This window comes from Moschus berezovskii, chromosome 24 (genome assembly GCF_049115385.1).
Source record: "Moschus berezovskii isolate FMDL1 chromosome 24, NW_MosBer_1.0, whole genome shotgun sequence".
NCBI classification, from domain to species: domain Eukaryota; kingdom Metazoa; phylum Chordata; class Mammalia; order Artiodactyla; family Moschidae; genus Moschus; species Moschus berezovskii.
The window spans coordinates 49,817,914-49,832,739 of record NC_142483.1 but is presented as its reverse complement, the minus strand read 5'-3'; the positions used below and the strand labels follow the sequence as shown (position 1 = coordinate 49,832,739).

At 37.4% G+C, this 14,826-nt stretch overlaps 1 protein-coding gene across 5 annotated transcripts in view; it reads left to right on the top strand.

Moving 5' to 3' along the window:
* OXSR1 (oxidative stress responsive kinase 1) overlaps positions 1-14,826 on the top strand; it is an 88,383-nt gene that overhangs the window by 25,133 nt on the left and 48,424 nt on the right. For 4 of the 5 annotated variants that reach the window (XM_055414626.2, XM_055414625.2, XM_055414627.2 and 1 more), the window contains 2 exons: positions 1,390-1,498; positions 9,265-9,406. In XM_055414626.2, the coding sequence (XP_055270601.2) occupies positions 1,390-1,498; positions 9,265-9,406 (251 nt within the window). Of the gene's footprint in view, positions 1-1,389; positions 1,499-3,698; positions 3,836-9,264; positions 9,407-14,826 lie in introns of those variants that run through there. The other variant, XM_055414628.2, reaches the window with a different exon arrangement.

Sequence of the window (14,826 nt, the reverse complement as noted above, 5' to 3'; positions counted from 1 at the left end):
TGGGTAGTAAAAATGCACACAACAAAGTCCTTGCCGTAAAAGAACTTACATTCGAGTAGAGAAGATGAGAAGGAATACCTTTCGTTGAACACTTCTTATGAATCAGGGATTTGGAGCAACTTTTACATAGTTGATCTTACTGAACAAATTACCAAGGGTATCGGGCAAGTACATCAATAAGTAAAAAGCTGTATAAAGTGCTGTAAGATTTCATTCATCAGCAAATATTTATTGAGGGTAGAGTGTGTGCCAAGCACAATGATAAGTGCTGGTAATACAGAGTCTGATCTCATTGAGCTTACAGTTTTGTGAGGGATGCAGAAAAATAAACAGGCAACTACAGTATGGTATGATAATTCCCACCATTTGTAGGAATCCACTTTTAAGTACTTGCTTGGTTGAAGTTCTCAGTTCCACAGGGGAGGACAGGCAAATAAGCATCCAGTTTTCTATTCATACATACGTGCTATAATGTAAGGAGACGTGCACAGAGCTTAGAAGCCTAGAGAAGGGACAGGTCACTAAAGCTGGGAAGCTGGGTGGAAGTGGTATTTTGGCTGAGATTGGCCCGGTGATTTGGTGTTTTTAGCTGGATGAAAATGAGGGAAGTGTACTTTAGGCAGAGGGAACAATAGGGTTAAATGTGCATAATTACAAGCAGCATGGCTCGCTTGAAGTTTTTATGGCCGGATCTTGAAGTTATTAAGGCCGAATCATGATTAGAAGCAACGTGGCTCACTTGAAGTTATTATGGTAGGACTGGGGTGTGTTGAGGGTAGTTTTTGAAGGCAGTGGGAATGATGGAAAGATAAGCAGGGCCATGACCTCAAGACTTCTATAAGGCATCTTATCACACCAAATCTAATTTTAATTCATTAATTGAAAATAGTGTAAGCTCAGACTTTGGGCTCAGGTTTCTACTTTAGATTTAGCTTATCGCCTCTTCAAAGTGAGAACTGTTAATCATTTAACAAAAATGAGATGAAGCTATTTTGCGGAAAAAAGCGCCAAACAAAAAACCACTCTCCATTTATTAGTAATTATCCTCTGTGACTGTAAAACCTGATTTCCCAAGATTTCTTCAGGGACACCTTGAAGTAAAAAGGGTGTCCCAGTGGAGGCCTCTATGGTACTGTGCCAAGGTGTGACAAATAGTATGTTTCTGGTTTCAAAGATTACTGGTTTAATGAGTGAAAGGAGTAGGAATCAGAATGGACTGAGGGAAACCAAGTGGTTTTTTGCTTTAACCATTCTTGAAGAGATCAGAGCCATGAAAATCCTAAAAAGGTTGTGACATCGTCTTTGAAATTCCCAAATCTGGATTCAATAAATTCTAGTGTTATTTTAGGCTTGCATATAATGAATTACCATGTTTTCTCTTCTTTGTAGAAAGAAATTCAAGCCATGAGTCAGTGCCATCATCCTAATATTGTGTCTTACTACACATCTTTTGTGGTAAAAGATGAGCTGTGGCTAGTCATGAAGCTGTTAAGTGGAGGTGAGTAGAGTACAATGAAATGCCAACTTTCATGGTTTGGAAAGTAAATACAAATGTTTTCTTTGGTTTGGTTTTCATGGACATGCATTTGAGGAGATACTGAGATTACAGTATCTAACAATACTAGTGTACAAGGTGGGACAAGTTTCACATGTTGCACTTGGTTGTCATGCTTCTTCAATTTCTCTTAATCTAGGATGGTTCCCTTCTACTTCCTCTCTTCCATTTCACAAACTTATGAAAGGTCTGGTTTGAAGGGTCTATCTTGTAGGATGTTCCACGTTCTGGATTTATCTGGTTATTTCTTCCTGGTGATGTTTAACTTGATTTATATTCCTCTGTTTCCTGCAAATTAAAAATTAGACCTGAAGGGTTGTTTGGACAGAGTGGTGCTGTGTACTTCATATTGCATCATGTCAAGAAGTAGTATTTGCTGTCTGATTGTATCTTTAATAGTGTTGATTTTGATTGCTGAAGATTATGACAGCCAAGCCTCTTCATGGAAAAGTTGGCTTTATTTCCCTTTGCAGCTAGCAAGTAGTCTTTGGGATGATACTTTGGCACTGTGAGTATCCAGTTCCCCGAGTCTTTGATCTACTGATTTTTAATATCCATTAACAATCCTTTTTTGAATCAATTATTTTGTCAGAATGGTAATTTTTTTTTTTAATTACCATATATAAAATGGCATTCTTCGCTGTAAAGGAACTTTGCTTTGTTAACTGGGACTTTTTGATTACTCTATACTGTAATTCCTACTGAAAGAAAGTGAAGTCACTCAGTTGTGTCGTGTCTGACTCTTTGCGACCCCATGGATTGTAGTCTCCCAGAGTCCTCTGTCCATGGGATTTTCCAGGCAAGAATACTTGAGTGGGTTGCCATTTCCTTCTCCAGGGGATCTTCCCAACCCAGGGATCGAACCCAGGTCTCCCGCGTTGCGGTCAGGCACTTTAGACAGGATAAATGTGTTTTTTTAAGGACCAATTTTCACAGTAAAGAATTAGTTTAATAATCACTGCCAGTGATTTTTTTTCTTTTTTCCCATTGAGTGATGCTTTCTTTTTTGAAGTATTACTATATAAACTCAAGGATTTTTTTTTCATATATTCAGTGCCTTTCAATCAGTTATTTCTTGATGCTTAGGTTATACAAAATTTTGTTACTGGAAGTCTCTTCCAAACGTACTCTGGTGTCCTTTTGACATGATCCATCAATCTTTGATAACCTTGATTTTTGGTTCAGTGTAAATGGTTCACATTTATGTTGCTTTTCTCAGAATCAGCCAATATTCTAAGGTGCCCTGATCCTTTTTATGGGGAATGGTATTCAGGAAGCATAACTTGGATATCTGACTACTGCTACTATTTTGTCCTTGCTTCTGTTTGGAAGAGCTTGTAAATATAGCATATTAAGACAAATCATAATTTGACATTAGTATTTCCAATTAAGATTTAACATTGCAGACCTTTAAAACTTTAAAAATTATACTTGAATCTCTTTTCTCTTACGCAGAAAATCTTGGTCCCCCATATTAACATAAGTATGTACTGTATCCTGCACTATTGTGTATACAGTTATTTCTGCTTTAGTCCTTAGAATAAAATGTAAGTGTTGCTAATTGCAAACAGTGGACCCTTAGTATGTATAGATTGAAGATTTTGTTACGGTTACCCAGCAGTCCCTGCCATATAAAAAATTAGACATTTTGCTACAACATGGATTTGAATGATGTGGCAAGATAGGACAAGTGAATGATGGAGCTGCCCAACTTTCCCATCACTTTGCTACTTGTTTGCATATATATTTAATGTGGGAGCATTATTTTCCATTTTCGATTGTAGTGTAGGATTACAGGAAAGAGAATCCATGTTTGTTATTTTAATACCGTTGCTAATTGAACACCTTTCTTCCCCAGAGAAGCTTTAAAGAAGTCTGTAAGCTTTAGAATTAGATTTTCTACTTAGTGGTTATGTCCCTAGGCAAACTCTTTGAACCTGTTTACTTATCTGTTAAATGGGGATGCCTTTCCTGCATTTCAGGGTATTGGGGAGGAGTGAGTGAGATGACTGTGTAAAACATCCACCACTGTGCTGACATGTAGTAGGTGCACAAGAAATTTTAGTCATTAATAATAATGATCCCTTGTTATTTGATGCTTTTCAGTGTAGCCAGAATCACCTTTTTGTTTCAATCCCATTAGTGACACACTGGAGAAACTGGATTGCTTTGTTAAAGGCCCTGTTCATATGATGGTTGGAAGCCTTGCTAACACCAACCACCTTTCAAGATGGTGGTCAAGCATGGTTCTTTCAGTATGGACAGATATGGGAATATTAGGTAATACTGTATCTTTCGTTATTGATCACCTATAGCATAATTTTCTTTATATGTAATTTGCAAAATGTGTAATACAGAGTTTTAATGTTTTGCTAAAAAGTCCTCTGATGAATAGGAGTAAATTGTTTGCTTGATTCTCTCATCCATAGCTGTATGCCAGTCCATCCTTTCTGCTCCTTATAAGCAGAGTGCCTTAAAAAAAATTTTTTTTGTTTGTTTTTAAAGAATTCCCATTTCTCTCTCAGTGAGTATATGTCCTGATCACAAGGCAGGATATGGTATATGTAGCTGGGTGGGATGTTTTTGAAATGTACCTTTCTGTTCTTCCAGGTCTTAAGTTTCCTGGGATGGTGTCCAGTTTTTCCAGCATAGCACTCAGCAGATTTCCTGGGCAATAATTTTCAAATATGTTCCAAGCATTAATTCTTTTAAAAATTACTTTTAATTTTATGAGTCAATATAATCTTTTTACTTTTAAAATATTAAAAATTTTGCATCTTTTTTAGGAAAGTGTAATCTTTGTAGTTTTAAAATGAACACATTTAAACTGAAGAGATACATTAAGCAATATGTAGAAAACAAAAAATGCAGCTAAGCATGACAAAAAAACTTTTTAAATAGGAGGGAACTGTCAAGACAGCTCAGTTAAAATGCCTTTCATCAAATACTTATTGATACCAATACATGGGTGAATCAGTCAGTTCCTTGCTCTTATGGGTCTTATAACTAATAAGAAAAAGTTGTAATTAAATAATTACAAGTGTGTAGAGTGCCATGAGGAAGTATCAGGTATCATGGGAACAAGTATCAGGAGAACCTAACTATTGAGGGCGAATGGCTGTGATGGGATAGAGACCGCCTTCAGGAGGTGATGTTCTTTGGGAGACTCGAAGAATGGGTAATAATGAGCCAGGTGACATGGATGTGGAGGTGGCATCAGGGGAAAGATGAGAGAAAGGCCCAGAGAGAGGGAACACTGTACTGAGGGTGAGTGGAGGCAGGGTGGAGGAGAGTGGTGTGCCTTGGGATCTGATAAGGAAATCACAGCTAGAGCAGAGAGAGAGATGGGGACCACTGAGAAGCGGGGGCTCCATCTGAGTAACTTAAAAACGCAAACAGCCAGAGTTAACACAAAGATGTATAGGCTGCATTCTTTCATGTTAACTTTTCCCTTCATACTAACTTTTCCAACCAAAATATTTAAAACGCCTATTTTTGATTTAGCAACATTGTACTGATATAGAATTTAATAATCTAATTAAATTGTAAAATGAACTGCAGCTGGCACTCTTAAGCCCATGGACCAGGAGGACATCATGATTAAAATAAATTGAAATGTGCCTATTATAATTATTTTGTAATGCTTTCTTATAATATGATATTCTTATCTTTTATTAAATAATTGAAACTCATGTTGAATGTTGAAATTTATTAATATAGGAGGTTAATCTTTAGAAATTAGAACCACTTTCTATCTAAATAGCTATTTCTACCATTTATTAGCACCAAACTGCAACATAAGATTTTTAGAAATCAAAGTAATTAAGAAAGCTTCTGAAAGGAAAAGATAAAGAAGATCTGTAGGCTTCAAAGGGAGGAATTATAAAGATGCAGAAATCTAATTTGAATTCACTGTCTTAGTGAATTACTTTGTGATTTAAAGATGCTCTCATCTTTGTCATCTTCTGAGAGAGAAAACGTATGGGACTTCTTTGACCCTGAGCATGACGCAGGTAAAAAAATACATGGTATTGTGACTGACTAATTTTGGATGGTCAAGCAACAGTGAGGGTGTGTCTGCTGATTTGAAGTGGAATACTCAGAGCAAGCCAATTTTGGCTCCTTTTAAAACTTATATGGCTTAGGAAGACATAAGCAGCACCCAGTGGCTAAAGATCGATTAAAACTTGGTAAAATTACTGGTAACTAAAATGGGTGAATTAATTTTGGACTCAGAGTGTTTTTTCATAAAAATAAACTGAGGAAATAAACATGTTGACTGAGTGATTAATTTGGTTGAGCTGTAATTGTCATATTTAATAAATGTCTTGAACCAGCAACTGCTTCACCACTTTTTCAATATCATTTTAATGTTTAGTAATGATTTTCTTGGACAATAAAAGTTTTTCACTTTTTTTTTAAATGTTCCGTGCCATAGACTGTGAAGGCAGACCTGAGATAGTTTGGGAAGTAGATGATCTACACTTTAATTTTTTGCTTTATTAAAAAATTTGTACCAAATCCCTCTTGTTTTCCATTATTTAATTTACTTGCTTTTACTTTAAAAAATTCTTGGATTTCAGTGGACAATCTAGGTTGTTAAAGTGCAGCTTCTTGGGCCCTACATCAGATCTCTTGAATGGCAATCTTTAAGATCTGGGAATCAGCATATTTAGCTAGTTTGCTAAGTAATTTCTTAATGTATTAAAGTTTGAGAACAGATTATCCCTATATAACACTTCTTCCAGATTATGCCCAAGGACATAGTATTTTATATGCTGATACAGGCTTCCTTCATTGTTCCTTTTCTTTACATATTAATTTGAATCATCCAGTGATAGTTTTCTTTTGCTTAGCATATTTTACCTTCATCTTTCTCTTAGTTTATATGATGAATTATATATAATTTCAATATTTCAAGAGTGGGGATTGTAAGCATTGTGTAAGATGCTGAAAGATGCTGAGGAAATCATATTGGAAAGAAGGGGGAACCTTCCAGGACCAATATTTGTCAGTAAGAATGCAGATCTTAGCAGCATGATCATCCCTTCACCTATAAAAATCATATTGGGAGACTAAAACTGAAAAGACAAGTTATCCCAGGGAAGAAGGGGCTTCTTATATAACCTTGTTTGGTATATCCATTCTGGGCATATCCTGGGGATGTGTGTTGCTTTAATTTCCCTATTAATCACTGGGTGATGTGAAATTAATAGAAATCTAAGATTTTCGAAAAGGAGTTCCTGCTTCAGACTCATTTAAAATACATACCTGGTAACTTTTATGTGCCCTAGGGTCTTTGTTGCCCCGTTTCTTTGATCTACCAGACTAGAAGGTCCCTGAAAATCAGCAGTCATGCTCTGGACATAACTCTGTGGCACCTAGTTCTAGATCTCATATAATGTGAGTTAAATATTGAATGAAAAAATTGTAATTTTAATTCCTAGTAGGAGTTTTTCCCTTTGCATTCCTTATTTTAGATATTCTTTACATTATAGACATTTAACTCAGTTGGCATTTATATATATGTTTTCTTACTGACAGTTCTTAATGTGGCTGGATTTCTCAGAAGAATTAAATACCTGGCCAGTTGGTATAGTCACTTTGCTCAGGGGGTCAATGTGTGATTGGTTAAACTAAACAGAACAAAACTTGTTCCTTAGTTCCCCTCTTTGTGGATCATAGTCTTATGAATCCCAGAAATAAAGGGGGAGAAAATCTTTTAAAACTTACCAAGAATCTGAAATCTCCCCTTATTTGTCTACAGAGAAGAAACAGCCTGTCTCCTGCTAGAAGTGGGGCATGGTAGTTGCCTTGCTTTCTAGGATGAGGAGGGTGGGATCTGGGAATCTTATTCTGCTTTATGTGAGCTTTCAACCAGTTTTCCTGTGTGCAAACCTTTCCATCAGTACCCCCTCACATCCTTATATGTGGTCTAAGGTGTTTGTGTTCTGAGCCTTTCTGGAACTCATGGGAAGGGATCTACGTTTTCCTAACTGATACACCTCCTCTGCAGGCACTAAAGTTTCCAACTTTTCCCCTCTGCATACTCAAAATTACTTTTTCTGCTTTCTTTCAGAAAATTAATGATGTATCTCTTCTGTTATATTCTTGTTTTTTTTTTTTTATTCTGGATTTGTGCCCTTTTTATCAGACTTACCAAGTTAGTGGATTTCCAGTGGGAGCTGAAGTAAACGTGTTCAGTTCTCTCATGTTTTCAAGGATTCCATCTAGACCACTTCTTTCCCTCTATTGGAAATATATTTTTTTCTTTTTCAGTTCAGTTCAGTTGCTCAGTCGTGGGCCTCCCTGTCCATCACCAACTCCCGGAGTTCACTCAAACTCATGTCCATCGAGTCAGTGATGCCATCCAGCCATCTCATTCTCTGTCGTCCCCTTCTCCTCCCGCCCCCAATCCTTCCCAGCATCAGAGTCTTTTCCAGTGAGTCAACTCTTCACATGAGGTGGCCAAAGTATTGGAGTTTCAGCTTTAGCATCAGTCCTTCCAATGAACACCCAGGATCGATCTCCTTTAGAATGGACTGGTTGGATCTCCTTGCAGTCCAAGGGACTCTCAAGAGTCTTCTCCAGCACCACAGTTCAAAAGCATCAATTCTTCGGAGATCAGCTTTTTAAGTGTGTGCAATAAAAAACACCCACCAGGGCAAGTTGTCAACAGAAACATTTTCCAAGAAATGGACATTCAGTCTTTTCAGTGTACTTTATGCTATATTCCAGACTCCTTGGCACAATTTTTAATATTGGAGATTATTTTGATTTGGTTTTCTGATCTTTATGGGCCACTGGACTTCCAGAAATCCTACTGATCTCTAGCAAGCGTTTTTTTAATAGTAGATAACATTCTGTGATTCTAATTATTATGTGCTTAGTTGCTCAGTCGTGTCTGACTCTTTGAGACCCTAAGGACTGTAGCCTGCCAGACACCTCTGTCCATGGGAATTTTCCAGGCAAGAATACTGGAGTGGGTTGCCATGCCCTCCCCCAGAGAATCTTCTCAACGCAGGGATCGAACCCAGGTCTCCCACATTGCAGGCAGATTCTTTACCAGTTGAGCCACCGGGGAAGCCCTTAATTATTGGTGTGTTTTCCCTCCCTCTGATTTTCAGTAGGAGTGTTATTTCCCATCCTGGGAAGAATGAGATTGATAATACATCTAGGCTGTTATTTAAAGAGAACTGCCACGTTTATTCCTTGCATATTTTTCTTTGCCTTACCTGTTTTATTTCTATTAATTAACCTGAAATATAATTTTAATCTTTAAATTAGTTTGCATACACATGTGATATTTGACCTGCATTTCAGTTGTGTTTTATATCTTTATTTAAACAATGTTGCATACTCTAATCTGATGTTAGAAACCTAAATTGGTTTGTTACATCTTTTGCTAAAGTGTTATTGACGGATATGGTTTACCTAGGGCTTCTTCAGAGGTGATTTTAAAAATCCTCTATTACCTTTTTCAAATTCTCATTAGATGTCTAAAGAAGATGCTGGTGTAACTGTTTTAGAGTAGAATTAATATATTATTAATTTTAAACTTTTATATTTCCTTATATTGCTATTTTTTCCTTCCTTTCCTACACAGCTAAGTTTATGAGAAGATTTACATGTGTTTTGATAAATTTAAGTGGCTCTGAATTATATTGAATGAGTTAAAAATTATGGAAAACTGTGTCTTCTCTTTTCAGGTTCTGTTCTAGATATTATTAAGCACATTGTGGCAAAGGGGGAACATAAAAATGGAGTCCTCGATGAAGCTACCATTGCTACAATACTCAGAGAAGTGCTGGAGGGTTTGGAGTACCTGCATAAGAACGGACAAATTCACAGGTGTGTATAAGACAGCACTGCTCTCTTTTGGACAAGTGTAGCAGTAATTATGCGGTTTCCTTTCATTGAGACTATTCCTTGTTCTTTGGCACAGTTACTCATAATCTCTGAGTATTAGCAGGGCTCTTGGTATTATATTATTAGTTCCAATACGTTGTGGTTACACCGCTAGTAAACTTTTAAAAAATAACAAATGCTCTAGTCAAATTGGAAACTCCAAAAATAAATTCCTAATTTCCTACCAGGAGTCAATTGCCTTAATTAGCTGATAACAGTTTGGAATATTCCTTTCTAATTTGTTTTATATCTTGAGTATTTTCTGAAATTATTAAAAGCTTTTGTAAAATAACTTTTAAAATTAAGCATTATTTTTTTTTTTTTTTGAATAAAATAACATTTGAAGAGCCATGTAGCATTTCATGGCTCAAGTATTTCTGGCTCTTTATATGTATTCAGTCCCTGTGTACAGATAACAAGAATTGTTACCTGTACAAATGGTGGTAGATTCTGTTAGTACAAATTTGTTTAGTCCCTGGATTTGGTTTTCCTTCATTTGAAGATATCCCCATCATTTCTTAACGATAGTTTCCCTGGATATAAGAATTTGTAGTTTACATTTCTTTTCTTTCAGCACTTGAAAGATACGTTACTTAATTCTGGCCGTCATGGTTGCAGATGAGAAATCTGTCATGTGAATTGGTACAAATATGTTGCTTTTCTCTGGCTATTTTCAAGATTGTGTCTTTGTGGGACTTCCTGGTGGTTCAGTGGTTTAAGACTGTGCGCTCAAAGCAGAAAGGCACAGGTTCAATACCTAGTCTGGGAACTAAGATCCCCCCATGCTGCATGGCATAGCAGAAGAAAAACAATTGTTTTTTTTATCTTTGGTTTTCAGAAGTTTAATTATGATGTGTCTTATTATGGATTTCTTTAGGTCTGTCCAATTTGGGGTTCCCAAATTTATTCAATCTAGGTTTTTGTCCTCACCAGTTTTGGGAAGTTTTCAGCCATTATGTCTTTGAATACCTTTGTAAGCTATTTTCCTTCCTTTTTTCTGGGACTCTACTGGTGGAAATGTTAGATCTTTTGTTGTTGAGCCATATTGTACCATAATCCTTCTGGCTCAGTTTTCAGCCTATTTTTTTCTGTGTTCATATGGAGTAAATGTTCTTGATTTGCTTTCAAGTTTGTTGATTCTGTCCTCTCCATTCTACTCTGGAACCCATTGCTGGAGCTTTTTTTCTGTTAGTGTAGGTTTTCAGTTATATAATTTTTATTTGGTTCTTTTTACATTTTTTATTTTTTTACTGAGATTTTCTGTTTTTCATTTGAGAATTTCAAATTGAATGTTAGAAGCATTTTTATGATGGCTGGTTTAAAATTCTTGTCAAATAGTTCCAACATCTGATACTTCTTCATGTTGAAATCAATCTTTCTGTTCCTGTTTATTTTTGGCCATGCCATGTGGCATGCAGGGGCTTATTTCCCCTCCAGGGATTGAACCTGGGCCCCCTGCATTCGGAGCACAGAGTCTCAACTGCTGAACCATCAGAAAAGTCCCTTTGATGTCTTTTCTTGTGAATCTTTTCTGGTTCTTGGTATGTTGAATAATTTTTTTAAATTGTATCTTGGATATTTTGGATATTATGTTAGAAGACTTTTGATCCTATTGAGATAATGATATATTGAAGTAATGTATTTTAACAGGCAATTTCCCTGATTCTGAGAGCCCTCGCAGTGGTGTTCTGGTTTGTTTTGTGTATGTAGCACTGCTGAGGCTCTCTTCTTGATTCCTGCTGATGCCACCCATGGGAGTAGAGTGTGCTTGCCCAGGCCTGATGCTGCCAGGTGGAAGGTGGGAGATAGTGGCTGTGCCTGTGAGTCTGTGAACACATCCTTGGGCTCATCTTGTGGCCTGCCACCTGATGCTAGTTGGGCTCCCGTTCATTCTCTGGTATTGCCTGTGGACTTGAATACTGGTCTCCTTTTGCTACTGGGTGAGGAGTTGGGAGACACTGGGTCTGGATCATCTATTGCCACTGTGTAGAGGAGCAAAATGTACCAGACCTGGGTCACTCTCAGCTCCTGGGTGGAGGAATGGGAGGTATTGGCTGGGCCTGTCAGTGGTGTTGGTAGGGGCAGCATGGACCTATCTACACTAGATGTAGATTGGACAGTGAGTGCAGTTTCCTGTCTGGTCTTCATTGACACCTCTGGTTCTGGCCTAATTGGTCGGCTTGCGACTCTATAGTCCAGCTATGTAATCAGGGATGAGGTCCCTGCTAGGTTTGGTGCCTCTTTGGCCACAGAGAGCAGGCTTAGAGCTTTTTTTTTTTTTTGATCTGTACTTGTTGACAGTTCTGGGTTGCAAGACTATAATACCCATTCCAGGATATATGAGATTAAAAGAAAACCCAGGGAAGTGGTATAGTACTATGTGAAAGCAGACTTGAATTCATTGTAAATGTGTAGAGCAGACTCTAGGGAAATCACTAAAAAAGGAAAAAAAGAATATGCTAAGAGAGGAGAGAAAAATAGAATCACATTAAATGCTCAATTAAAATCAAAGAAGACAGAAAGAGTGGAAGAACACAAGATATATATATATACCTAAGATATATATAGATATATATCTTTAAAATCACCCACTTTTAAGGAACTACAAAAAGAACAGACTAAGCCCAGAGTTAGCAGAAGGAAATTAAATAAAAACATCAAGAGTGAAAATAAATGAAATAACAGATTAAAAAGACAGTTGAAAAGATCAATGAAACTAAGAACTGGTTTCTTGAAAAGACGATTAGATTGTTAGCTCGACTCACCAAGAGAAAGAGAGGACTCCAATTCAGAAGTGAAAGAGGAAGCATTGCAGCTGACACCACAGAAATATGAGATCGTTAAGAGACTACTATGAACAGGTATATACCAACACATTGTAGCACCTATAAGAAATGGATGAATTCCTAGAAACATAAAATCTACCAAGACTGAATCATGAAGAAACAAAATCTAAACAGACCAGTTATTACTAAGGAGATCAAATCAATAATCAAAAACTTCCTAACAAAAAGTCAAGGACCAATAATTTCACTGGTGAGTTTTACCAAACATTTAAACAGGAACTGATATAATCCTTCTCACATTCTTCCAAAAACTAGAAGAGAAGGAAATGTTACAAACTCATTTTCCAAGGCCACCATTACCCTGATACCAAAGCCAGACGAAGACTCTGTAAGAAAATCACAAGGTAAACCTGTATGCCAAGGTCCTCAGCAAAACATGAGCAAACCAAAGTCAACAACACATTAAAGGATCATGCACCATGATTAAGTGGGCTTCATTCTAAAGATGCAGGGATGGTCCAGTGTATTCAAGTCAATGAGTATAGTACACCACTTTAACAAAATGAATGATAGCATCTTATCATCTCAGTGTTGTTGTTTTTTAGTTGCTAAGTTGTATCCAGTTCTTTTGCTACCCTATGAACTATAGCTCTCCACACTCCTTTGTCCATGGGATTTCCTAGGCAAGAACATTGGAGGGGTTGCCATTTCCTTCTCCAGGTCATCTTCCCGACCCAAGGATCAAACCTGTCTCCTGTATCTCCTGCATTGGCTGGCAGACTTTTTATTTACCACTGCACCACCTGGGAAGCCCTCCAAGGCTTACTGCTCTACTCTTGTCCTTTTCATTTCTGAAGCTTGAAGATTTCCCTTTTTTAGTTCATGTTGTTATGTGGCAGTATTCTCCCTTAATTTATCCAGCATTTTTCTTTGTGTTCGGCACAGAGCAATGGTGTGTCTTAGGGCCAAGGCCTGTGTAGTAAGTGATGAAAATCTGTTTGCCATGTTGTTGCAATAGAAATTCTCTTATACATTAAATCAGAGGCCCTCAACATTGGCTTCATATTGGAATCATCTGGGAAAGTTTACTAAGTACTGATTACTAGATCCACTGCCAGAAATTCATTTAAGTGATTTGTGATGAGGCCTTGGCATTGGGACTTTTGAAAGTTTCCCAAGAGATCCTAGTATGCAGCCAAGGCTAAAAACCCTACTTACACTTTAGCTGAGCTGCACTGAGACTTCAGTAGGATAAAGTTGGGAGAAAGTTGTTTTACTGGGAAGCAGATATGGATGTTTTCAGTAGATTTTGTTACTTCTCATATCTTTAGAGTCCAGTTTTTATTTCAGATAGATTTGTGTCAGTCTGGTGGATTAGGTCAAATAATTTTACTCTGTCTCTACTGTGTTTTCTCCTTGACCCCCGAGGCTTTAGAGGTTTCTACTAGAGTGAACAGGTCTCTAAATTAGAGTTACACTTTTCTCTCTGTATCTATGTACCCAAATATTTTTCCTATTTAAAGGAGTTAGCTTTAACAGAAATGGTAGATATTTAGTCAGTTAAGATGCATAAATGTAGTGTATTTTTCAGCTTTGTTATGATTCATTTCTCCTCTTGAACTGTGCCTATTATTGGGCTTCCCAGGTGGCACTAGTGGTAAAGAACCAGCCTGCCAGTGCAGCCTGCCAGGGCATTAGATGTAAGAGACACAAATTCAGTCCCTGGGTTGGGAAGATCCACTGGAGGAGGAAATGGCAACACATTCCAGTATTCTTGCTTGGAGAATCTCATGGGCAAAGGAGCCTGGCGGACTGCAGTCCATAGGGTCACAAAGAGTCAGACATGACTGAAGTGACTTAGCATGTAGCACATGGCATGCCGTTTTTTGAGTCATAAAAATGTCATGGGGCGAAACTTGTTCTGTACTTTTAATTTTAAATTTAATTTTAAAAGGAATTTGCAGCTTTGGTGTAATAGTGACGTGTGAGAAATGGCATCAAGCTGTGAAAAACAGAACTTACTGTTCCTGCTATTTAAGAGTGGTTGGGGGATATAACTGGGGGCTGCTGGGTTGCTTGGTATTCTTTGAGATGAAGTTTTTTGTTTTTTTTTAAAAGGACTATTGATTTCCAGATACTTAATTACAAATCTTTTCCTTCAGAGTTCAGTTTGTCCTGTTGTGTATGAGGACAGACTTGTGTTTAATTATCCAGTGAGCCATTTAGCTTCATAGTATTCCTCTGCTTTTACTCTTGGAAGCTGTTCTATAGATTGCAGTTTTGGTCTGAAGAGGGAAACATGAATTTATTATATTAATTGATCAGGAAAAGTAGTCATCCAAAGTATAGGTTCTGCTGACAAGAGATAGCTGTTTCTTCATTTAAGACAAAAGCTTAGGGACTATTCTGGTGGTCCAGTGATTAAGAATCTGCCTTGCAATGCAGGGATTCAGGTTCAATCCTTGGTCAGAGAACGAAGATCCCACATACCTCAGAGCAACTAAGCCCACGCACCACAACTGCTGAGTCCATGTTGTGCTCTGGAGCATGTGCTCCACGACTGGAGAATGCCTGTGT